General features: G+C 41.2%; 1 protein-coding gene across 2 annotated transcripts in view; it reads right to left on the bottom strand.

The window, feature by feature from the left end:
* The window catches only part of Marchf6 (membrane associated ring-CH-type finger 6), a 63,802-nt gene extending 39,680 nt beyond the window's left edge, over positions 1 to 24,122 (bottom strand). For both annotated transcript variants that reach the window (XM_057789595.1, XM_057789596.1), the window contains exons 1-5: positions 23,878 to 24,122; positions 7,195 to 7,291; positions 6,146 to 6,219; positions 4,443 to 4,586; positions 1,991 to 2,063 (exon numbers count right to left, since the gene is read on the bottom strand). In XM_057789595.1, coding sequence (XP_057645578.1) covers positions 1,991 to 2,063; positions 4,443 to 4,586; positions 6,146 to 6,219; positions 7,195 to 7,291; positions 23,878 to 23,896 — 407 coding nt within the window. In that variant the 5' untranslated portion in view covers positions 23,897 to 24,122. The remainder of the gene's footprint in view (positions 1 to 1,990; positions 2,064 to 4,442; positions 4,587 to 6,145; positions 6,220 to 7,194; positions 7,292 to 23,877) is intronic.
* Between the last annotated feature and the right edge of the window lie 2,121 nt (positions 24,123 to 26,243).

The following is a 26,243-nucleotide window of genomic DNA, read 5'->3' as shown; positions in this document are numbered from 1 at the left end:
AGCGTAACCAAAAACAAAAACAACAACAACAACAACAAAAAAACAAAACAGGAGTGTAAGAAAAAAAAATCCAGCAAAACACTCAACAAATTGCATTTATATAATTTACTAAATTAGGTGAACAATTCTGCTTCTGCTCAATCCTTTTAACAGAATTTTAATACTTAACTGACAGGGGTGACTAACATAGAAGTACATAAATGAAAACACTCAATAAAAAAAAGGAGGGAAGCCCCCTCAGTGACTGGAAATATGGCAACGTAAAGAAAAGAAGGCTGAGCCAGGTGTGGTAGTGCACACCTTTTATCTCAGCACTCAGGAGGCAGGGGCAGGTGGATCTCTGTGAGTTCAAGGGCAACCTGGTCTGCAGAGTAAGTTCCAGGGCAGTCAAAGATACACAGAGAAACCTTGTCTCAAAAAAAGAAAAGGACTGAAAGATACTCAGTACACCGTGGACCAGATGTAGGAACTCACACTACATGACAAACCTAGCTTTAATGCTAGCTGCAAAAATACCAAAATAAATTCAAAGAGGCAGAGTGTGGTTCTTTAGTAACCACACATGGTAACGTGAGATTTGTAACACTTGGGAGCCTTTGTTCCTTCTTTTCTGAAGAATCTTATCATTCACTATCAATGTCTGTGATTTCAGAATAATTTGAGAATAACTCAAAAATACTAACAGATGTTAGAAAGTTGACTACTTTTTTTGTCCCTGGTGAAGAGAAGGAAAGGTGAGTCTGACAGACCTCAGCTTAGTGGCCCCACACTGTAATAGCTCTCTCTCTCTGCAGTATCTCCAAACCTTACTAAAGGACTTCTATACCATCAAAATAAGGATGAGGTGGGGCTGAAATAATCCTTCTTCATTTCTTCCTTGCCAAACAACTAACTGCTTTTTGTAGTTTTAAATGGAGTCAAACTTCAGAGCCCTTTTCTCAATGCTTTTGTTCTGAAGGAGCTTCATGCCTGCCTAGAGCTGAGGTGAAGACGCCCACGTTCTAGAGCCTAGAAAAGGGCTTATGGGCTCCCGCTATTACAGTTTCAGAACGCTGCCCAAGTCCCTCTTGGGAGAAGCGTCCATTAGCTTTCTGAAGAGGAAATGCCATGTGAATAAGTACGGCATGTCAGACAGACATATCCAGCTCCAGGAAAGACACGTGTGACTCAGGAAAGATCAGAGATGACCTTCCCAACTAAGCCCTACTAAGCCCACACAAAGTTTGACCTCCAAAATTATGGTAAGCAAAATGGCAGCTGTCTGACACCATGAATTTCTACATTTGTATAAATGAGATGGTTTGTCTGGAGATGACCCAACTCAACTACACACAACACTGTTGCCACATGGGGACATCAGGAAAATTTTGTCAGGAACAAGTTGCAACCTATAGAGAATATGTAGAGCTTTCGTTCCGCCCTAGCCTTCTTCTGTGAGTAGTCTGACCTTTGAGGGAAGCAGCCCATAAGCTAGTCAATGGACATGCCAACACAGGCCCAACAAGGTGCTAATGTCACGGGAAGAGAAAAGCTACAGCAAACAAGTTCTATCAGCACACAAACTCAGCAGCATGTAATTCAAACTGCATACAATGTCTTTTTTACATGTCCTACCAATATTACAAAAAGTTCCCTTAAATTCTTCTGTTTTCAAGAAACAGAACTTACACATACCAATTTCTACTGTAGCTACAACTGTTAGAAAAGAAAAAAATGAATTGCTGTTCTTAGGTGAATTTTCAAGTAATAAGAATACATAGGTTAGGTGTGGTGACACACACCCTTAATCCTAGTGCTTGGGAGGGAGAGACAAGTGGATCTCAGCGAGTTCGAGGCCAGACAGTTCTAAAGAGTAAGTTCTAGGACAGTCAGGGCTATTATACCACAAAGAAACCCTGTCTTTAAAAAATAAAACAAACAAAACAGAATAAATACAAGAGGAAAAACATCATTACATTGCCTAAACTTCACTCTTAGAGCCAATACTCACGTTGACAGCATGTCTAGCGGCAGTGTCAGTAGTGAGCTCACGGAGCCAGTAAACAAGCACTTGTAGATGCGGCCTGCAAACAAAGGCACAAAGGCATAGTCACAACTAGCATCCCACACTCACACAAGTGCATGGCTCGAGGAAGCAGAGGTAAAGTGGAACATTACCGACACCAAGAAAATAAGCATTCTTATTCTTTGTATGCCTGAATCATATTGGGTTTTTTATTTTCATGTGTACGTGTGTGCATGTGTGTGTGTATGACTGTCTGAGTATAAGCACCCACATACCATGGTGTGTGTGGATGTCAGAAGACAACTTTCTGGAGGTGGTTTTCACACTCTATATACCAGTAAAGAGGGAGCAACCTCTGTTCAACTCCGGAAACCAATATAAATCTGGGGAGACAAGCATTCCACCAAGTTGTTCTGACCTTTACACACACCATGGTACAAGAACACACAAGTAGAAAATTGTTTTTAAAAGACTTTAAAAATGCATGCATACATACATACACACATACATACAGAAAGACAGTTTCAAAAGATCTCAAAGAATATCTTAAATTATAAACATGGAGGGTAAACACAAGGATATAAGAATTCACTGCCATCCCTTGCCCTCTTATTCAGAAAAGATAGAATGGGTTTTAGTGAGAGAGGCAGAATTCTAGAGAGAATGTGCTAACAAGACCACAGCTTTTCAGCCCGGCGGTGGTGGCGCACGCCTTTAATCCCAGCACTCGGGAGGCAGAGGCAGGCAGATCTCTGGGAGTTCGAGGCCAGCCTGGTCTACAAGAGCTAGTTCCAGGACAGGAACCAAAAAGCTACGGAGAAACCCTGTCTCAAAAAATCCAAAAAAAAAAAAAACAAACAAACAAACAAAAAAAAAACTACAGCTTTTCAAAGACTAAGAAGACACTGAAGTTTTCCTTCAGAACACTTCTGGCACATTAGTTTAAGCACTGCCCTTAGTCTTACATCAGATATTTTCATGAGTTCAATGGCTTCTTTTACAGGTCAAGTCAAAAGGGCAGCATAGTAAAGAGTATCCATAATGGAAATTACTTAGGTACCTATAAAAGGAAACAAGCATGCTTACAGTAAGTAAAACTCACAAACCATCAGTCAGTAGGTAAATGGGCTGAGCAGCATTAAGACTCCTTAAACCTCTGACATGTACTAGGAAAGAGGGATGGGGAACAGAATCATAAAGAAGAGTATGGAGGCTGGAGAGATGGCTAGCGGTTAAGAGGTCCTGAGTTCAATTACCAGCAATCACATGGTGGCTCACAGCCAACTATAGTGGAATTTGATGCCCTCTTCTGGCATAAAGAAGTGCATGCAGATAAAGCACTCATACATTAAATAAAAAAATTAAAAAAAAGAAGAGTCTGTAAGAGTATATATTATAATATGATGCACATGTGTATATGCAAAGTCAGGGCAGAAACCAAGCTTGTTGAAATGAATTCAAACGTTCACTTGTGCTCAGCTGTACAGTCTGCTGATTTTCAGAAGGGCATGCTGTCTTCCACTTAACTGAAAATTTTTCTTCTCCTTGTAGACCAACCTGGCCTCCCACTGGGGATCCTCCTGCTTCAGCTTCCAGAGTGATAGAATTAAGGTGTGCATTACTTAAAAGTTTAAGGTGGCACACATTCTGAACACAAGTCTAAGGAAGTATCTGTATTCTGTTCTTCCAACTGAGTATATTTGGGGGGTTGAGGAACTTAAAACTGTCATATTTGGAACTTGACACACTGTCTTCTAGCATTCAACGAGCTGATTTTATATCTGATTTTCTCCACTCTGTAGGACAATCTGGGAGTATAACATCACCATACACTTACTACCATCACTACCCTACATGGTTCTGGAAAACTTGAGACTATTTAGGCTTGTGGTCTCCTTGCTAACAGAAATGAGCAACTCCTCATCTCCAATAATCTTCTCTTGTAGGACAACAAGCTATGCAGTTGCTAAAAGTGCCAGCTCCAGCTCCCACATCTCCTCATTTGCCTCACACTAGAACCACCTTGTCTCTCTGAGTTATACCGCAGGAGAGCTCACTGGCTCTGTCTAGCTCACTAAGTCACTCTCCATCAGTGCTTATGGTTTTCATCTCCATAGGCAGTCAAGCTAGCTTTAGTTAAGGAGAGAAGAGGATGTAAATTACATGTATTAAAACCCTTGCTTGTTCTAAAGTCCACAAAATCCTATCTATATACTCTGCCACTCATGGATTATCAATACTGCTCTATCTTTAAGAAAAACACCCTTCCCTCCTCCAGAAACAACTCAGTGAGGACGTTTCCTAAACAAGGTCTTCCAAATATAAAATATAAAACAAATAAATAATCAAACATCATTCACAGTATCAGGAAACATAATTAAAATAGCAAACAGTTATAGAATGTTTAAATAACTCCAGAAGAGTTAAGACTACTCACATGCTGTAAGAGGAACAACTCCTAACCATGCAAAGGCCACAAGTGTATAATGAAACCAGTATCGTATTGCAGTGCCAATACTTGTAACCAGTCCAGCAAATATGTCTTGGATTGGTAGCCGTGATGGCATATCTGGAGAATAAACTGTAAGAGGAAAAAAATATGGAGGATTTCATGAGAACTTTTAAATGATTTAACTCATAAATACAAAGTAGAGATACTGCGCTTAAGTGTTTTTCTATAAGGCACTGAAAATCAAATCATTACAATAATACTACATTTATACAAGACATCTATACAAATCACAACTAAAATATGGAAATGAACAAAAAAAGACCACTGAGCAGAGAAAAAGCAGCAGGAAGAAATCTAACCTCCTCTGCTCACACAGCCTTGAATTTCAAGCAGAGTCAGTCTACACATATGTAACATGTAAGCCATACAATGATCTGGCTTCTCGAACTATAAAGGATCAAGAAAAGGTAAGAAGTGCAAAAGCAATCTGAAGTATGTTATCTCAGACCCCCCCAATGCAGGCTTAGACACAGCATCCCGACAAGCCTGGGACAGTCATTTCATGAGGTGTCAGCCAACCCTCCTCCAATTCTAACATCTTACTTTAACTTTCAAACAATAAATTCAGACATCTTTGCGAAATGTAATTCATTCGAGAATAGTCCCACATTTTAGAAAATATCTTTACAACTGTTTCAGTAAAAACTGCTATTTACTAAAACTCTCTACTGCAGTAATACGCATTGTCTTTCAAACACCTCTTTTCTCCAATGGGGCAAAAACAGGAATTGTTATATAAAACCAATGGTCTAAAATTTATAAAACAGAGCTCGGGGACGGGAAAAATAACTAAAACTAGACTAACCAAAAAGACAAGGCTGGGGTGTATCTCAGACAGAAAGTACTTGCACAGATATTTTAAAGAGCTGGTTTCAGAAAGAAAAAACTGCTCTAAGACTCGCTCTTCACCACAGCTCCAAATCAGAGTTCAAGCTGAACGGCATTAGACTCTGATGAACTCAAAGCATCACTGTTTCTGCAGAGATAATAATGCTTCTTAAAAGGAAGAAATGTTGACACATACTGAGAATGTATAGATAATATTAAAACTCATACGATTCTTTTAAAAAGGACAGCCTAAAAAAAAATTAAAGACTATAATAAGAAAGGAGAACACAGATTAAAAAGAGATAGGCCATGTGAGTTGAAAAATAAGTACAATTGCCAGGCAGTGGCAGAGCACGCCTTTAATCCCAGCTCTCAGGAGGCAGAGATGAATGAATGTTCGAGGTGTGTTTGAGGCCAGCCTGGTCTATGGAATGAGTTCCAGGACACATTGCGTAGCTACTAAGAAATCCTATCTTGAAAAAGCAAAAAAAGAAAAAAAAAAAGAAAAATAATAGAACTAAGTGATGGGTTTTCACAAGCACTCACAATACCTCTGTGTATGTTTACACTTGTCTGTAACTAAGCAAAAACACATAGAAAAAAGAAAACAGCATACAAAACAAGCATGAGTATATTAAATTAAAAGATTATTTTTAAAATATCCTTCTAAGTGCAACAGTTTTTTTCTATTACTATTAAAGACAATGAAGTTGAAGATTATTGCTTTCAAATTCTTTAAGCACCTTTTGTTGCCAGAAATAACAAAAGAAAACTGTAGTGAAAATGTCAAACAAACTTACTTGGTGTGAAAGCAAATCTGTGCTTGCATAATTCACAGTATTCTTTTCGACTGTGTTTCAACCATTGAACTAAGCTGTAATTACAAATACAATCATGAATACAATATTAAAAACAAAACAACTTTAAGATTTCATTGAAAACTAGAGCTTTTATTAAAATTTTTGTTTATTTATTTATTTTTTATTTATTTATTTTTTTGGTTTTTCGAGACAGGGTTTCTCTGTGGTTTTGGAGCCTGTCCTGGAACTAGCTCTTGTAGACCATGTTGGTCTCGAACTCACAGAGATCCGCCTGCCTCTGCCTCCCGAGTGCTGGGATTAAAGGCGTGCGCCACCACCGCCCGGCTATTAAAATTTTTGTATCATAGACCTTTTATAGTTTTCAGTATTTCAAATATGAAATATTTTAACTTTTTATATGTGCCTTCTAAGAGTATAAAACTTAAAAACAGATAATATAAATCAGTATACAATATATTAATAAAAATATTTAATTAGCCAAAATTCTAACCTCTTCAGAGCTAAACGAATACCGAATTAACAATTAGTTTAGCATCAGTTTTGATACTGGTCTCACAAGGCTCACAGCTGGTAACCAGGTCTGAATTTCTCATTCTCCCCCTGGCAAGGATATGTGCTTAGGACAAATCACTCAACCTGCCAGTATACCATTTCTTCATCCATATAATAATGTTCCAGAAAAGGAGTTTAAGATATGTAAAGTACAGAAGACAGTTCTTGGCACAGAATAGTGAATAAGCTACAATTATGTCACTCGAAATCAGAAAAGCATAATTCTTTCCATGAGCAAAACAAGTTCTCAATGCTAGAAATAAACAATAACCTATCATTAGCATATCCACAACATACCAAAATTGTTTGGTATTAACTATGGGTAATTGCTTAGTCAAACTATAAATTTTATTATAGATTTTTATAGTAAAAGTTTTAAATATAATGAATTACAGGTCAAGTTCACTGAAATGATCACTTTTATTAGAGATGACAAAATTGAATTTAAGAGTTATACAATTTTCCAAATGACTTACCATTCTTGATGAATAAATTTAATACTGCCAGTACATACACAAGGATGATAAAGAGGTTTCTCGGGTGTTCCTTCTGACCGACACACTCGACATATATCTAATAACAGAAGAAAAATGGAATTACCTTTGGTTATGATTTTTATATAAGATCAACAAAACAAGAATATTTTGTGCTAAAGGTGAAATCTATCACATCAGTCAACAGGATGAAGACCTAAAAATTGTGATGGAACTTTTATTAAGGACATAACAGATCCTAAGAACATTCCTTCAAAATGCATAAAGATGAGCTGTTCCTTAGAAAGTGCTGTATATAAAGCTGAAAATATCAAAAAACAGTTTCCTCATGTAACAAACACTCAATGAAATAAGAAGAAGCAGGTCACCTAGCCACAAATATTAGTGTTCCTACAGTGTACCTTTTTAAAGTCTAAATCTAGTCCTAAGGGTTTAAGCACCACAAAAACATCTGAGAGGGAAGGGGAAAATGAATCCAAAATACACTGACATACATGAAAATGCATCAATGAAGCTCGCTGCTTTGTATGCCAACCTCAAAATTATTTTTAAAATAAAATTATTAAATTTCAGCGAGGAGAGATGGCTTGATGGTGAAGGGCACACTGGCTGCTCTTCCAAAGACTCGGGTTTGATTTCTAACATCCACTTGTAGCTCACAACTGTCTGTAACTCCAGTCTCAGGGGACCTGACACCCTCTTCTTTTCTCTGCCAGCACTAGTGGCATGAGCATAGTACATGCAGTCAAAATACCCATACACATTAAAGGAAAAATAATTTTTAAATAATTATTTTTTTAAAAAAAACTGTATCTGAGGTCTTAGGACAGCAATAGCAGAGGAACACACAGTACATTCTCTTTCCTTGCTTCACATACAAGGAATGAAAGTAGAAACAGATAAGCACACACACTTGTGTGAACACACATCACTAGGACCCAAGGAAGGTACCTCAGGACTAGCAGACTCCTAACAGGGAAAGGGGAACCAGGAGCTTCTTTAAGTAGGAGCTAAAGGAGCCCAGAACAAGCATCCCAAAGGGCTCTAGGCAGCACACACATGTCCTGCCCTCCCATAGCTGTAGCCTGCAAGCCACATGGAGGAGACCCTTGGGAGATCTTTGTGCTCTCTTGTTCATTTCCTAAAGCTCCTCTGTGTTCCATATACTGAAATTTCACTACTGCTATTACTTAAGTCTTCTTAGCCATCCCTCACCGCCAAGTGCCAATTAATCCCAAGGGCAAGTATCAATGTTCAAAGGGGCAAAGACATGTTTGTTTCTGGCTGCCTGTCTTAAGATGAATTCCTCACTCAAAGGAAAACAGCTACGACTCTGATCCCTGCTTCACTGAGAGAGCCTGTAGTAGCCTTTGGATTAGAAGACAGACAAGAAGAGCATTACGGTGCACCAATTCTAGCCACCTGCGAACATTATAGACTTGCTGGCTGTTCATTCTTGAGTGACAAAATGCTGCTTATCCAAGCCAAGAGACACCAAACATTCAGGAAAACCTAATTGGTCGCTACATTACTCTCTCTGGTTACCAATCAACCAGACAAGTCTCTTCACCAATATGGAAAAGTCACACTTCCTTGCCCACAGAAGAGCTATCTCACAGCTCAGTCTCTGGCAGAGTTCAGTGAGGCTGCACTCACTGCCCTTTCCTGCTTGGAGTTAGTAATATGCATACCCCTGCCTTCTTGAGAGAGTGAGTTTAGCAAGGGCCCCACTGTGAAAATGAACCAAGATTCCCCATCACCTCCATTCCAGGTTAGTCACTGCCACAGCACAAAGTGCAACCCACACAAAAAGGTGACAAGGTCATGCATGGGTGTTTACAGCTGAACAAAGTTATCTACAAATACCAGAACCACTAGTGCTGTGGATGCAGATTAGCTTTAAAGTTACCAGTTTTCCAGGCAGGAGATGAATGCTGCCCAATGTCCTACACACCACCACCATACTGAATATTGACAGAGGCATTCATCACTATAGATCAACCAAGGGGACGAGAAGGTGTGAGTTGATACAGGTGGATCAGTACCAGACATGGATCCTGTATCAACAGCCCTCCTTTGAGAATGCTCCATGGGAACAAGATGTAAAGAAAAGAGCAGTAACAAAGCCAGACTCATATAAATATAAATATGGATTGCCACATCACGCACCCTCCAGGGAGGAACATGGTAACAGGTCAGCTACCAAGTATGGTTTTGGGAAAGCAAGGATGCAACTCACTGTTACACTATGGTTGGCAAGAGACAAGGACTAGCATGAGTGATAAAGCATATGGACATGGCTGATCAGTTCAAGGCAACACAATTCTGTGTGCTGAGAAAGCTGTGCTGGGGACAAGGTGATGGTAAACCCCAGGGGTGCTCCTGTGCAGGAGAAGGACTGAGGTAGGGAGATCTTCTTAGGAGGCCCAATACACACCTGGCGAGGACACTGATTTTTCAGAAGGTCTCCATCCTTCTCAGAGATAGACCAACAAACATAACGCCATACACAGAAAACCAACTCAAACTCAAGCCAGCGCTAATGTGTAGCAGAGAAGCTGGATCCTTGGAGTTCCGTAGTCCCTTTCTTATTTAGAGAACAAAAAGTCAGAACTACTTTTTAGAAATCCTGAATATTCTCTTTTAAGTCACTGGTGAGCCCATTCTTTCTTTTTTCTTTTAAGACAAGATCTTAATCTGTAGCCCAGATTGAGCCTAAACTCAGTGCTCTCCTGTGACAGTCTCCAAATGCTTGGATTATAGACATAAAACACCACATCCAGCTTACAGTGGTGTTTGTAGAGGGCACATGATACAATATATTGGATGCTACCACAGGTATTTTTAAATCCAGCTGTTGTTCTATTAACTTTATTACAATTAAAGACAATTGTAAATATAAACTGGAAATGGTGGTACCCTCCTTTAATTCTAGCACTTAGGAGGCAGAGGCAGGCAGATCTCACTTGAAGAGAATCAGGGCTACATAAAGGGACATCTCAAAAAAAATTGAAATATAAAATATACCCACTCTTCTCAATTTGGGGGATTTGGAAGATAAGAGTTTTATGAAAAATAGTATTGCATTATCATAATGAATATGGTATTTAAGTAAAATTAAAAATGGTCCCATTTTATTTTCTTTTTAAAATATATTTATTATGTATACAATATTCTCTCTGTGTGTATGCCTGAAGGCCAGAAGAGGGCACCAGACCTCATTACAGATGGTTGTGAGCCACCATGTGGTTGCTGGGAATTGAACTCAGGACCTTTGGAAGAGCAGGCAATGCTCTTAACGGCTGAGCCATCTCTCCAGGCCCCACTTTATTTCCTTATGTAACAAAGTTCTTCCAAGGTCTTTAAGAGTATAAACATTGTGTTAAAACCTTAAAAGTTTGAGAGCCAGGCAGGGCCAAGGTGACAGCTCAGCAGGTAACAGCATGACTCACAAGTCTGACAGCTGATTGTGACCTCTGGAACTCAGTAAAAGCTGCATGCAGTCACCTGCATCTGCAATCCTAGCACCTGTATAGCAAGATGGCAGTGGAGGCGAGAGAACTGCCTGAAAACTCACAGACTACCTAGCCTGGAGTACACAGCACAACAGCAGAAATTAGTTTTAATACGGTTGAGTGAAGGAAAAATCAACTCCTGAGCACTATCCTCTGACCTCAGCACAGGCACTGCAGCGCTTGTGTGTGTGAACAACACGCACCTTTGTTTTTAAGAGCCGCCATTCATTAGCAATTATTCTGATAACATTTTTTGGCTCTTTGAAGAAGGTGGGAGGGGTCAGATAATGGTAATGATCCTTTCCAAACAAACACACATAAAGTTATTAAGGCCTCCTATAGTTAGACTAATTCTATTATTCTGATAACATTTTTTGGCTCTTTGAAGAAGGTGGGAGGGGTCAGATAATGGTAATGATCCTTTCCAAACAAACACACATAAAGTTATTAAGGCCTCCTAATTCTATGAGAAAAAAAGTAAGGTAATTGTAGACTGTTCATTCATTTTGTTTCAGAATCATGGAAATCACTTTATAATTATCAAACAAAGTTATATCAAAATGGGAAATAAGCAATTCCTAAATAAAAACACAAATTAATAAACTCAAGAATATATCATAACTAATCACAAAAAAAATTAAGACACTTTAAGATAGCAATATGGAACCGGTGAGATGGTTCAGCAAGTTAAAGTACTTGCTATGCAAGCCAGATGTACCCCATGTAAATGTAAAAAAGAACAGACTCCACAAAGTTGTCCTTTGACCTCCACTGTGAGTCACACCCATGCCCACAGATACACACACAATAATAAGCAGATACAGCTCTAAAAAAATAAATAAAATAAGAAAGGAAGGGAGGGAGGGAAATACAGACAGACAGACCAACCAGCAAGGGCTGGAGAGAATGCAGAGGCTAAAAGCATTTGCTACTCTTGTAAAGACAGCTCACAACTCTTAACTCCAGTTCAAGGGCATCTGACACTTCTGTGGGTACTGGCACACACAGGTACACAATTATTCAAGCACACACACCAAAATAAAATGAATAAATCTTAATTAAAAAATTAAAGCAAGCAATATATTCATACATCCCTCAGAGACTATATTCTAAGACAAAGGAAATGCAAAGAAATCCTACACATAATTATTAACTGTTTATAGAAACAATAAAAAAGCAGGATATAAATAATATTTGTGGTCATAGGACACTGTAAGAAGGCTCTAGTATGTGGTTAAACTTAATGCATACAAGAAAATTCATGCTAATAATTTTCCCATTTCACTGACCCATCTTTTTATCTTTTCAGCATAATAAGCACTGCACTGGATAAATTGTATTTGCAATAGTTCCATCAGGGGAAGAAAGAGAAAACTTAAATAGTATTTGCCTCAACATTCCCAAAAGTCAACAATCTAATTCAACTTCTATCTACCACTGCACCCAAAACAAATGCCACAGGAAAAAGAATGTGATCCTAGCCCTTCCTCTGCCAATGAAAGCCCACAAAACATCAACCACCTAACAAGTATACAACCCACTAAGATTTAAAAAAAAAAAAAAAGACTTCTTCTGACTACAGCTTTCACAAATAAGGAACCACTTTTCTCCACCCTGTGGGTATCGGGAGGGCCTACCAGGGATCCGGATATCCTAAAGAGCAACAACAAAAACAAAGCACCCATGACTAACATCAAAAAGGATCAAAGGGGGAGGAAGGAACTTTCACTTCCAGCTGGTGGTAATGACACAGTGCCTCTTCTACCTGCACATCATAAAAAAAAAAAAAAAAAAAAAAAAAAAAAGACCTGTTTAAAACAAACCCCCAAACATTTTAATAAGAACCAGAGGCTACACACAACCAAAAATATCTACAATCCAACTCAAAAATCACTAATGCTAGACATAAGTAAAACCCCAGCCTAAATGAAAAAAACACAACCAATACATGCTAACATCGCAGCCATTATAAAAATGATTCTGGCCGGGTGCTTTAATACCAGCACTTGGGAGACTGAGGCAGGCAGATTTCTGTGAGTTTGAAGCCAGCCTAGTCTACAGAGAGAGTGCCAGGACAGGCTCCAAAGTTACACAGAGAAACCCTGTCTCAGAGAAAAAAAAAAAAAGAAAAAAGGAAAAAAAAATTATTCCATCAACAATAACAAATACATTTGAAAGACATAAAAGATCAAGTTTTCAGAGACATAGAAGATAAAAACAGTGTAAATTTTTGAATAAAATAAGCAAAAAAAAAACATTTACTGGAAAAATAGTAAATTTAAGATTTGACAATAGAAGCTTCTCAATCTCAATAGCGAGAATACTTGAAAGACCTTAGTGACTACAACAAAGTATATAACATTTCTGTCAAGAGAGCATTAGAAGAGAAAGGAGGTGGAGTAAACAAAACTCACAAACAAAACTTTCTCTTTACCCACAGCAAACAAGCACCAAGAACAGTGAGTGCCCCACATACACTAGCCGTTCTTACATGCACAAATCAATGGGGGTGCACTCACACATAGGGTAACAGGAAAGGCTAAGCAACAATAAGGGAACAGGCAATCATCTAATAACTGGTAACAGACTCACAAGCATCAATAATGATTAAGTGAGAGATCTTTGCACATGTGATAGCATCACAGCTGATCTGATAACTTGGGTAATAATGAGGAATGGGTGGGCAGCATTAACAGTGCAGAAGCACTAGATGGAGGGTGACTCAGCCTAGACACAAGGTCATTAACCTGACACTGACACACACCAGAACTGGATCTACCCATTTGTTTCCTTAAGTCACTCTTATTGTATAAAAACAAGGACAGGCAAGGTCTCAAGTAGGAAAACACTAAAGGGATTCTAAAGTATCAGTTTTCCACCAGCAATTAAGAATTCTTTACCAGTTATATAATGAAGTATAAACCTTCTAATGCAAGAGTTGACCATCACTCTTTATTGCTAAAAATATAAAATTTTAGCCAAGTGTCTTTTCCACTAGCTCCATTTATCCTCACAGTTACATATCAAGTACTTTACCTACTGAGTGAGCCATTTCTCCAGTCCTGTTTTTTTCTTTAAAATTATTTTATGTAAGATGATCTGAAGAGCTCTCAGTTCTTCTGTTAATGATAAATGTGATGATTTCAGAATTTACTATTATTACTAATAGACTATTTTAAGAACAGTCAGACTTACAAAAAATTATGAGACTGTAGAAAATTCAGCATGTACTATCTATTATTAATTTCTTATTAGGATTTGTTACACCTTCTTTAATTTAATAACCCAATACTGACACATTATCATTGAAGTCCATCGCTGATTCAGAATCCCTTTGTCTTTACCTGATGCTCTTTTCCTGTACACTCACTCCATACACTCTCCATATATACTTAGCAGTCATGTCTCCTTGGGTTTCCTCAGATCTGGGAGTTTCTCACTTTTCCTGATTTTGATGACCATGACTTGAGAAGCTACTGCTCACGTCCTACACTGGAAGCGGTCTCGTTCCTCACTGGTTTGGAGCAGGGATGAAGGCGTACACACACACTGTCACTCTCACACGCCACCCCGAGCAGGCAGCAGCAACACGAGCCACACAGTTTCACCTGGAGGAGATACATTGTTCTTATCTGTCAGGAAAATGTTCACAATTTGTAGCTTCAACATAATAAAGAAATATTAAAAATGTATGACTGAAAACATTATGCTGGATATTTTTAGTTAGTCTATACACAGCTATATAAATTGTATACTTTTACTATATGGAATATAGTTCATTTAAAACTGTATGTGCAGGGGGCTGGAGAGATGGCTCAGTGGTTAAGAGCATTGCCTGCTCTTCCAAAGGTCCTGAGTTCAATTCCCAGCAACCACATGGTGGCTCACAACCATCTGTAATGATCTCTGGTGCCCTCTTCTGGCCTGCAGGCATATACACAGACAGAATATTGTACTCATAATGAATAAATAAATATTAAAAAAAAACTGTATGTGCACACAGAAAAATGTAGATTAACTAAACAAAGCAGAAATAAAAACTTTAGGTCACAGCCTAAAAAATAAAATGTAAAATTTGTACCATTATAATTGGTTAGAAGAGAATTTGCTAAGATCCAGAGGGGGTGGAGGACACCAAGGAAACAAGGCCTTCTACACACAGCATGATAGATACACACAAGAACTCACCGAGATTGGGGCAGCATGCACATGGCCTGCAAGGGTCTGAACCAGAAGGGGTCCTAGAGCTGAGAGAAGCAGACAGACACGCCATCCCTAACCTACAACTGATAACCACTTGCAAATAAAAAATTAAGTTTTCCCCAAGGGGGTCTCCCTGGGGAAACAAATCACCCTTCAGGGTAGGTAGGCCCATGGCACCAGTGCCAACACAAAATGAACTCGACAACTTTGGAGGGCCATTGTCTCATAATGCTGTGTTGGGACTTTTTCTTTTTTTTTTTCACCTTACAAGTCCTTTGCTTGTTTTCATGGGATACCTGTGTGTGCAAACAAGTGTGTCTCTGCGTCTATACGTGTTTCCATCCTTTTTCTTTGGCTATTTTTCTACCGTTGGTTTGTTTGTGTTTTATCTCATTATTATCCCTTAGATACCCACTTGTTTTCCTAAGTAGAGACAGAAAGGGTATGGATATGGATGGGAAGAGAGATGGAGAGGAATGGGAAGGATCTGGGGGAAGGGGAAACTGTAATCAGAATATATTATATTTTAAAAAATCTATTTTCAATAAAAAAGAGAAACAAAAGTTTTTGCTACTACTTTACAATTATAACAGAAGAAAATACTTTAGCCGCTCAAATTCTATTTTTAAAAATTTACTTTTGCTAAGTATGATAGCACAAAAATTCTAGCGCTTGGGAAGTGGAGGCAACAGACATGAGCCCACATAGAAACTTTAAGGACAACCTACCTAAGCCTATGATACCCTGTCTCAACCTTGGCTATGATCCTCAAATTCTTTGCCTATGAAAATGTTATTTATTACTTAAATTGGGAAGCAGGCTTACAAGTAGCTCAGCTGGTAATAGCATTTGAAGCATAAGCCTGGCCAACCCCCAAAGTCACATAAAATTGGAGGACAAGAAATGACTCTACAAACCTGTCCTCTGATTCCACATTCCCATGCATTTAGCTCACATACGGTAATAAACATTAAAATTCTGATTCCTTGTGTATGTATTACCTTTCCAGATTACTATCATTAGAAACCAACACATACATTCACCTCACTTAATAAACATTAAGATTCTGATTCCCTATGTATTACCTTTTCAGATTACTATCATTACAAAACAATAACCTTTACTGTTATTCTTGGAAGTCTGGAAAGTACACTTTCTGGCCTCCTTAAAGACTAAAACTGTGGGGGCTGGAGAGATGGCTCAGAGGTTAAGAGCATTGCCTGCTCTTCCAAAGGTCCTGAGTTCAATTCCCAGCAACCACATGGTGGCTCACAACCATCTGTAATGAGGTCTGGTGCCCTCTTCTGGCCTGCAGGCACACACACAGACAGAATATTGTATACATAATAAAATAAATAAACATTTAAAAAAAAGACTAAAACCGTGTTAAAGTTCTGTCTATAAGAAGCACTTCAGAAAGCAGGATGAAGGAAAGAAACTGTACAAGTCCAATCTGAACAACTGGCAGAGACAGCTAATTTACAGGTACAGGGCTCCAACCTGTTAAAGAGGTTAGGCAGGGATTCTGCCAGTAGCTTGGGGGGAAAGAGTCAGCAGCAGAAGCAATAGCTACTCTCAGCCTAAGTTACCTGACAACACTGAAGCTCCTTTAGCACCCCTTTCTTTTTCAGTCCAGTTCTGTTGGTAAGGGGTGCTGGTGGGCATTTAAGAGGAAAGGGGTGCTTTCTGCCTACTGCTACACTGTGGGTGGCTTACTGATCACTTTCCCACAGTCCCACTTCGGACCTTACACAGGGACAAAGGGAAACACTTGTTTGGTCATGTTATCACATCACTTTAGCCACCCTATTTAGAATGTCAGAAATACAATTTAACTTTTTAAAGTATAATATACTTTATATACCATGAAGTTAAATGTAACAGTGTGCAAGACAACAATCAAGTTCTTAACAGTTGTACACCATGACCACCTTTACAGAACACACCATGTGGCAGGAGTAAAGGAAGGTCAGAAAAATAAGAAATGCTGCAATACTGGGGTTAAGCAATAATAAATAAAAGTAGAGGAAATGTGGCCAGATGGTGATGGTGCACACCTTTAATCCCAGCACTTGGAAGGAAGATGCAGGTGGATCTTTGTGAGTTTGAGGCCAGCCTGGTCTACAGAGTTCCAGAACAGCCGGGCCTACACAGAGAAACCCTGCAGAAGGGGGGGGGGGGGGGGAGTGTAAAATGACAACAAAAAACAAGCAAACAAACAAAAAGGTAGAGAAAATGCTTCATTGATGTCTGAGCCTTCAAGAATTGAGTATGCCTGCTCTATCCCTCCCACCAGACACCTCTCAGATATGACTAGATTTGAAGAGGAGGTGGTTATGTCACAGTGTAGTTGTTAGTGTGGGATGGAGACCACATTAACACACATAGGAGAGGACAGTACCTGTCAACACCTCCATGCAAAGCTTTTGTCCGGCAGGATGGTGCTCAGTTAGCACACAGCCTATGGCACTGTCACAGTAGTTGACAAGCTGAAAACTAAAGCCATTATCAACTACGGAGTTAAGGGTTATACTGACCTGTTTTAGTACATTCCACTCCCACCATCTGAATCCAAACTTCCCTGGTCCACTAAAATACAATAGACATTTACAAGAAGCTTCCCCTCTAAGACCTCAACACTATGAGTGCTCTTCACATCCTTAAGGGAAGAATAGGATAAAGGAAACTGAGAAATAGCCTCTGGGTAGCACAGCATTCATGGCAGCATTCCAATCAGCTCAGCCATACAGCAGGCATCCTTTGGAAAGCCTGGTCAGCTAAAGACAATGGAATCAGTTTTACTTTTTTTTTTTTATTACCTTTCCCACCAACACCCTGCTTCTTGGATCAAAATGAGTTAGTCATATTCTAGCTCCCAGAAATTCGGGGTGCGCTCCTAGTACCAAACAAGTCTACACAGGGAAAGTAACCAGTGACAAAGTACCAAGAAAGTTTGTGTGTCACCTCCGCTCTAGCTAAAGGGAACTTTTCTAGAGGCCCTATCTCCTATTAGGGCTACAGACAGTCCCTCATTGGTGCCCCTCTGAACTTCCCCTAGACAACCACCCCAAATGTCTTCATGATGTACCTGTTCTCCCGAAGCTCATTCACCCCCCAGAGACACGCCTTCCTAGTGGTTTCCTGACATTCTGAGCATGCTTGTACCTTAGAGGCCATTCCTGCTCTACCCACAAAGCATTTGCATAGACAATTCCTCCTATGCCCTATTATGTCTTCTGCTGTCAAAATTGTAGGCTCTGCCCTCATGCTTGCTATTCTAAACAACACATGGCATCTTCTATTTATACATGCCACATAGTTTATTTGATACTTGTTTTCCCTTCCTCACCTACCAAATTAATTAGATTTAAGCTCTATGAAAAAAGAACTTTCTCCATTTGTTTCCTTCCTAATTCAAGTACACCCACTGTCTGGACTCAAAGATATGCCAGACGAATGCACGCATGTTTGGTTCACAGGTCTGTGGACAGGATGAAGCAGGCGTGTCTGGAAACAGGTGAAACATTCTAAAAAAGGAAGCTATCTATCTGTCTGACTCTAACATCAGTCCATCTTTTTTAATGCCTTTCTCCTAAACTTAAACCACTCCAAGTTTTTGCCATAATGTTAAACAGTGTGATCAGTCACAATACAGTTCATCTTCATACTTTCAAAAATGAGGATTTTCCAGGGCCAGACATGCTGGTGAACGCCACTGATCTCAGCCAGCGCTTGGAACTCTCAGTCAGCCTTGTAGTGATATTTCATTTCCATTTTAATAAACAAAGTTTGCCTGAAGATCAGAGAATAAAACAGTTCCATTAGTCAGCCTTACAGACCAGGCAGTGATGACACACACTTTTAATCCCAGTAGCCATACTAGTTTGCCATAGAAACCAGGTGGTAGTGGTGCTTGCTTTTAACCCCAGCCCTAGAGAGTAATATATGAGGGGAGGAGACAATCTCATTCTGAGGATTCTTGGAGGCAGAATCGCCATTTCAGACTGAGATAGAGGTAAGTGTCAGTGGCTGGCTGTTTTGTTTTTTCTGACCTTCAGATGGAACCCCAATATCTGTCTCTGGGTTTGTATTAATCATGCTACAGGGGCTGGAGAGATGGCTCAGAGGTTAAGAGCATTGCCTGCTCTTCCAAAGGTCCTGAGTTCAATTCCCAGCAACCATCTGTAATGAGGTCTGGTGCCCTCTTCTGGCCTGCAGGCATACACACAGACAGAATTTGTATACATAATAAATAAATATTAAAAAAAAAAAATCATGCTACACAGCCTGGTGTAGCATAGTGAGTTCTAGGGCAGCTAGGGCTATAGAGATCCAAATAAATACACACATAGAAAAATACATATTTTTTCATCATAAAGCACAAAACTTTTAGTTTCCCACAAAAAGATAAATAAATGTGTGTTATGTGTGTTATGTCCACTAGTATTTATTTAGCAAAATGGAAAACAAAATGCATCATCAGGCTGAAATAATAGCATTCGTCTGTAGCAAAATACTTAATATTTTTATGAGAGCTTCAGACATGAGGTCTTAATTGCAACATCTATTCCAACACTGTAGCACTTTTCCTTTAAGGAAAAAAAAATGTATCTTTGAGCACAGTATAGAAATGGTTTTCTGAAATTTAAAAATCTCAGTGCATTGCAGGATTAGACTCCTGACCCATAAAAGGAAGAAGACAGATGGCTAAATTCTCCTCTAGCTCTGAAGTTTAAAGAAGTGATGCCAGTAGTTTATGTAACACACCTGTATTCCTGCAAACTATATACAGATAATGAGTCATTTGCCAAATACGTGAATGAACTGAAAACTTGCTGATTTGACAAAAATATAATTCAATATACTTAGTCCTTTAGCAATCTTTAAAATCTGGTAGTTATGCTGGGCGGTTGTGGCGCACGCCTTTAATCTGAGCACTTGGAGGGCAGAGGCAGGCAGAACTCTGTGAGTTCGAGACCAGCCTGATCAATACAGCTAGTCAGGACAGCCAGGGCTACACAGAGAAACCCTGTCTCAAAAAACCAAAAAAAGGGAATCATTTACTATGAACAGGAAGAAATTATAAAATAAACAATTTACTGCAAATACAAATATTCCGGGCATTACAGCATTGTAGATGGTCTCTCAGAAGAATACGACACGCTATTGTTAAGAGTAACATCCAGTTTCTGCGGTGAATCATTTACCCACCACAATCATTTTTCATAGAATGGTTTTTAAAAATTAGCATTTCCTTAAATAGGAGATAGTATTAACAGATTTTTAAAAAAGAGTTATTCTTTTCTTCATGTGTATGTGTATCTGTTATGTATGTTGGTATACAAGGGGCAAGGGGGTTGGGAGGTTTGCCCTGGAGGCCAGGAGAGTATGCTGGCTCCCTTGAAACTGGCATTAGACGCACTTGTGAGACACCTGACAGGGGGCGGGGAAGTAAACTAGGGTCCTCTAGAAGGATATGAAAGAATAAAAATGAACAAACTTTAAATTTTTTTTCTTAATTTATATAGATATTTTGCCTGGATATATGTCTGTTCACCAAATGCATACCTGGTGCCCTTGAAGGTCAGAAAAGAGCAATGAATTCTCTGGAACTGAAGTTACAAACAGTTGTGAGCTGACATGTGGGTGCTGGGACTAGATCTCAAGTCCTCAGGAAGAGCAGCTAGTGACCTTAACTATTAAGCCATTACTCTAGCCCTGTATGCACTCTTCATGACTGAGCCCTCTCTCCATCCATATAGTATGCACTCTTACTAACGGTATTTACATAATCAATTTGTGCCAGGCAGTGGTGGTGCACACATTTAATCCCAGCACTCAGGAGGCGGAGGCAGGCGGATCTCTGTGAGTTCGAAGCCAGCCTGGTCTACAAGTACTAGTTCCAGGACAGGCCCCAAAGTTACAGATAAACCCTACCTTGAAAATAAATAAAAAATAAACTATCAATTTGTGAAGTCATGGAGCTGGCTCACCAGGTAAAGGTGCCTGTTACTAAAGCTAACAATCTGAGTTTGGTACACAGGACACACATGGTTGAAGGAGAGACTGAAAGAAGAGAATCAACTCCCACAAACTGTCCTCTAACCACCATTAATTGCACCATGAAATGGGACCACTTACACACACACACACACACGCTCTAAATAAGTAAATGAATAAATAAAAGTAGTAAAAAAATATAATTTGCTCTCTGTTAAGTCATACTTTCCAAACACAAAAAAAACAATAAACTGCCTCTTCTGTCAGAGGACCTGGGTTCAGTTCTCAGTACCCACAGGGAAGCTTACAGATATTCAAAACTCCAGTTCCAGGGGATCCAATGCCCTCTGGCCTCTATGGCATAGCATACATGTGGTGTACACACATATACATGCCTGCAGTCAAAACACCCATAATAATAAATAATAAATCTTCAACCAAAAATAAATCTTTTTAAAATAAATCCCCTGCAGTAACTAAGCAGGTACACCGCTGTTCACAAGCTTCTGCCACCTTCACTTTATGTCATAAACTACCCGCCAGCTATTTCAAGTCAAATTTAAATTGTCAACATTTCGAAAAGACTTCCAACTTGAAACTTTACAAAAGTAGACATGAGAACTATTAATTTCACTTTCATGTGCCTGGAGAGATGGCTCATCAGCTGAAGTGACCTGATGTTCAACTCCTGGAACCCACTTACTGGAAGGAGAAAATGGACTCCCATTGGTTGTCCTCTGACTGCCACATACAGACAAATAAATAAATAAAATATATCAAAATTAACTTTCACGAATAGTAGTTACACAGAACAGCTGAAAAGGTCTTGCTAACTTATACTACTGATTCACCCTATATAAACGAAATCTCACTGCAGAACAGGTGATACATGTCTAAGTATGACATCTCACGTGTGAATCTTTCTCTTGCCGTTTTCTACCTGAGTGAACCTGGCAAAGTTAGTCAAACTAAACCTTAGTTCCTTCTTCACCAGAACAATGGCAGGTTTCTGCCTTCCTGAACATGTAGACAGAATTGAGAGGCAAGATACAGTGTTTACTAAGGGGAAGTACACTGTGATTCCTCGGTATTAGTTACTTTGAGTACGATATCAAAAATCAATTTTAAAAATCACTTCTATTTTATCCCGATATTTAAAAGGGTATCCTTAAGCACTACATGACACCAGAGACACTCAGTTTCTCAATCTCTGAGTACTAATAACAATGGTCATACCATAAGTCTATGCAAGTACTAAGTGCCCAGGTGAGAAGAATCAGGATTTCGTATAACATGCCGGTACAAGGCAAGTGATATACTCAAGGCTTACTAGATTAATTAAAACTTAAGGAGCAAGAGAGGTGGAACAGCAGTTAAGAGCACTTGCTCTCACAGGGCGGGGGTCTGCGCCCCGGCACCACACGGCAGCTTATGGCCGTCCATACACATGAATAAAACACTCGTGTAGGTAAACGGACGAATAGGGAGACAAACACCGAATATTCACTAAAAGGATGTGAAATCTACGGAGATGTACGCTTACAAGATGAACCTGGGTGACTGTCAATCTTCAAGAGTTTCATTTATAGTCTTTCCAAAAGTGGTCTCCAATGGCAACCAGCTTCACTCACTGCACGTAAGAGCCACACTGTAGCCTAACGAACTGACAGCGACAAGCAATGACAACAGGGGCAACTGTCCCCTACTACTTGGTGAACCTTAAACAAGCTATTAAAATAAGCCAAAATTCCCACAGCCGTGAAAGGTTAACACACTCATTCTCTCCCGGGCCGTCGGAACTTCAAAGTGAAGGCTCCTGAGCAGGTTTTGTAAACTAGACAATTTTATTAAGGAAAGACTATTTTTAAAAAATCAAGTTTTACCAACTCATCACATTAACATGAAACTTTTTATTACTCTAATGTCTTCAATACAGTGCTTGATTCAACCGCATTGAAAGTTGCCCAAATAAACCACTAGGCAGGAAAAAGACACTCGTTCTAACAAAAACATACCCGAAGTGTAAGTATCCGCACTGGTAAGTAAGTACACGATCAATAATTTCCTCTACAGACCCGCTGATCAATCAGCGACTCTACAAACGTGAAAGCGCTTTGAAAACACCCCGCCACCGTCAGGGCGGCATCTACTTTCTACACTCATGTCCCTCTCGTGTTCTGCGCTCATTCCCAACAACCACATCCACGACACACGCTCACAAACCAACCGACCCTGGCTCGCTGGTGTCAAGCGGTAAAAGAGAAACGTAAACATTAGCCGCTGTCCCTCCAATGGTCTCTCGGGGCCCTCGCCTCTCCCGGGTCAGGGCGATGCACTTTGGGGTGAGGTGAGCCGAGGGCAAGGTGTTACAACAGGGGGGTCAGGCCAGTTCAGTCCCCTCGGCCGTCATCACCTGACCGTGTATTTTCCGCGAACTTTCAAAGTCAACAAAGAAGTTCTGTGGCACAGAGGTAGGGCCTCCAGGACAACCGGCAAACACCAGAACACAGAAGGAAAAAAAAAAAAAACCACAGTGGGGGAGGGGAGTGGAAAACGCCCCCGGCCTCTGCACCGCCGCCCCCTCCTCTGCGGGCGGCGGGGTTGGCGGAGACTGAGGCCCCGGTGCCCGGCACCGTCAGATCCCGGCACCCCAACGTCTCGGGCACCCCACTTCTGGCACCTCCGTGTCTCAGGCACCCCACGTCCCGGACACCCCCGCTTCTCGGACACCCAAGTTCAGGCACTCCCGGGTCGTCTGCCGAGGGAACCGGCGGGGGGCGCGCAGAGGGTCACCTTCCGACCCGAGCCCGCGGGACGACCGGCTCGAGCCGCGCGCCCGCCGAGCCGCCGAGCAAACCGCCCCCCGGGGGACGCCGGCCGCCGCGAGCACCCCGGCCCCGACTGGAGCGCGGGCGCCGCTGCAAGGGCGCGGGCGCCGCCGCCTCACCTTCCTCGGCGGTGTCCATCTTGTCTGGGGGGCGGCGGTGACGCAGCCGCGGAGGCGCCCGCGACCGGCAGAGCCTTCGGCCCGAGGAGGGGAAGGCGGGATGGGGGCGGACAGGGGAGGAGGAAGAGGACGCGGGCCGGGCAGGTGCGTGCGCTCAGGTGCGAGACGAAGCCGGACGGCGGGCGACCGGGAAGAGGGACAGCGGCTGACAGAGAGCGAGCGCCGCGGAGGGGGAGGGGCGCGCGGCCGAGAGACGGGCTGGGCGGGGCGCGCGGCGGAAAAGGCGGGGTACCGGGGCTCCAGGCGTCACTTCCGGCGCGCCACTCGGCCCGCTCGCGGCGGGCGGCGGCGGTGGCGGCGGGAGAGGAGGAGGTGAGTGGTCCTATCGTCGAGAGCTGCGCGGCACTGGGGCATGGAAGCCGAGGCAGCGTCGCGTGGACGTGCGGCGTGTGTCCCGGGACAAAGGAGCGCGGGAGTCCCGGGACAAAGGCTCCCGGCGTGGGGTACTCGACCGTGACTCCCAGGACGGGCTGCATGGGCCCTGGAACAAGCATTTTGGTTCCTCAGTAGCGTGGCTCCGGCGCTCCGTTTAAAAGGCGTAAGAAAGCGTCTCTGAAAACGATGAGCACCAAGATTATTAAGATCTCCCCTGGGGAGGCTTATGCAACTGATGGGAAAGGACGCTTCTCAGCCGAATGCCGAAATGGAATTCGCCGCGAACGGAATTGGTCTCGGTGGCGATACTATTAGGAACGCTTACTTGGCCAGAGCTAGGTTGCTAATGAAAGGATGATGGAAAACTGGGCTCTGCTCATATCATTTGGCCAGCGTTCCTCACGTTATCCTTTGCGTTTTCTCTAAGTAAATACTCAGACCAGAAGCAAAGAAGGCTCTCCGACCTCAACGCTTAAATAGTCAGACGACAGAACCTAAATATTCAAGACACAGACCTTTTCTCTGTGAGAGGAATTGGGAAGACCCTTCTTTCGATCCTCACCTGAGTAAGGCTTAAAATAATGAAAATGAGCCCTTCAAAAAGGCAGCAACGCTCGAATGAAGTCATTGATTTGTCTTCTGTGTTACTGTATTGTGGCAAACTTACTGCCACAAGAATGGAGATATACTGTTTGCAGAGGCTGACCCTGAGAACTGGGGTGACATTGACTAAAAACTCAAAAAAAAGGCAAAATTATATTCGAAGGCAGCTCTTTCCCAACCGTACCATTCCCACGTGATCCACGTGATTTCAATAAGCATTCAGTTCGTGTAAAGCCTATGGCAGCATACTTTGAGCCCACTGAGACCAGGGACACAAAACCGACTCAAGCCTGTCAGCATGGGAAGAAGGATTCTGGAGAGAAAGTTTTACTGAAGGAAGCACTATTAGTAGTATTCAGGGCAGATGTGTGAACCTCTTGACCATGGATGGTGTTAGGTCGTAGAGTGGAGGGCTTTCTTTCGATTTCCTGTTTTCTCTTGGGAACTCAAGGGAAAGAACTTTTCACCAGGTTTCTCTTCCACATAACAATACAATGCATAATTATGTACCTTTTCAGTGGATAAAATAGAAGTAGTTAGGGCTGGAGAGATGGCTCAGAGGTTAACAGCATTGCCTGCTCTTCCAAAGGTCCTGAGTTCAATTCCCAGCAACCACATGGTGGCTCACAACCATCTGTAATGGGGTCTGCAGGCACACATGCAGACAAAATATTGTATACATAATAAATAAATATTAAAAAAAAATAGAAGTAGTTAGGGCTGGAGAGATGGCTCAGCTTCCAAAGGTCCTAAGTTCAATTCCCAGCAACCATATGGTGTCTCACAACCGTCCATAATGAGATCTGGTGCCCTCTACTGGCCTGCAGGTATACACGCAGGCAGAACACTATACACAATAAATTTTTTAAGAAAGAAATAGACAGTACTTGTTTAGCTCCTACTGTGTGCCGTTAAATTGTGTAGATCAGTCAGACCTAGCCAGACATGATTGAAACTTAACTATGTTTAGGCTAAAAGGAGGAAAGCACTCTCAATATGAACTTCAAGGATAGGAAGTTTGCTGGGCCCCAGGGCTGCTAGGCTCAGCCTTTCTTCCTCATCCCCAGCTTGGCCTTTCTGTGCACACTGGTTCCATCTTGTCCAGCCAGCCTCTTCCATATGGCTGGATACAAGGCCATTGAGAGCCCTCAGCTTTAAAGCTTCAGCCTTACCATTGGACAGAGTGAGCCGTGAGGCTCTCACCAAGGTAGAAGATGACTCAGGACATGTGGGAAGATACACTGTAATTTTTTGAGCAAGAACTATGACAATAGCAAACGAATAATAACAGTAATTACCAAAGTCCCTATTACGGCCAATGAATATCA

This window comes from Chionomys nivalis, chromosome 15 (assembly GCF_950005125.1).
Source record: "Chionomys nivalis chromosome 15, mChiNiv1.1, whole genome shotgun sequence".
Classification (NCBI taxonomy): domain Eukaryota; kingdom Metazoa; phylum Chordata; class Mammalia; order Rodentia; family Cricetidae; genus Chionomys; species Chionomys nivalis.
The sequence above is the reverse complement of the archived record's forward strand: the minus strand, read 5'-3'. Positions and strand labels throughout refer to the sequence as shown.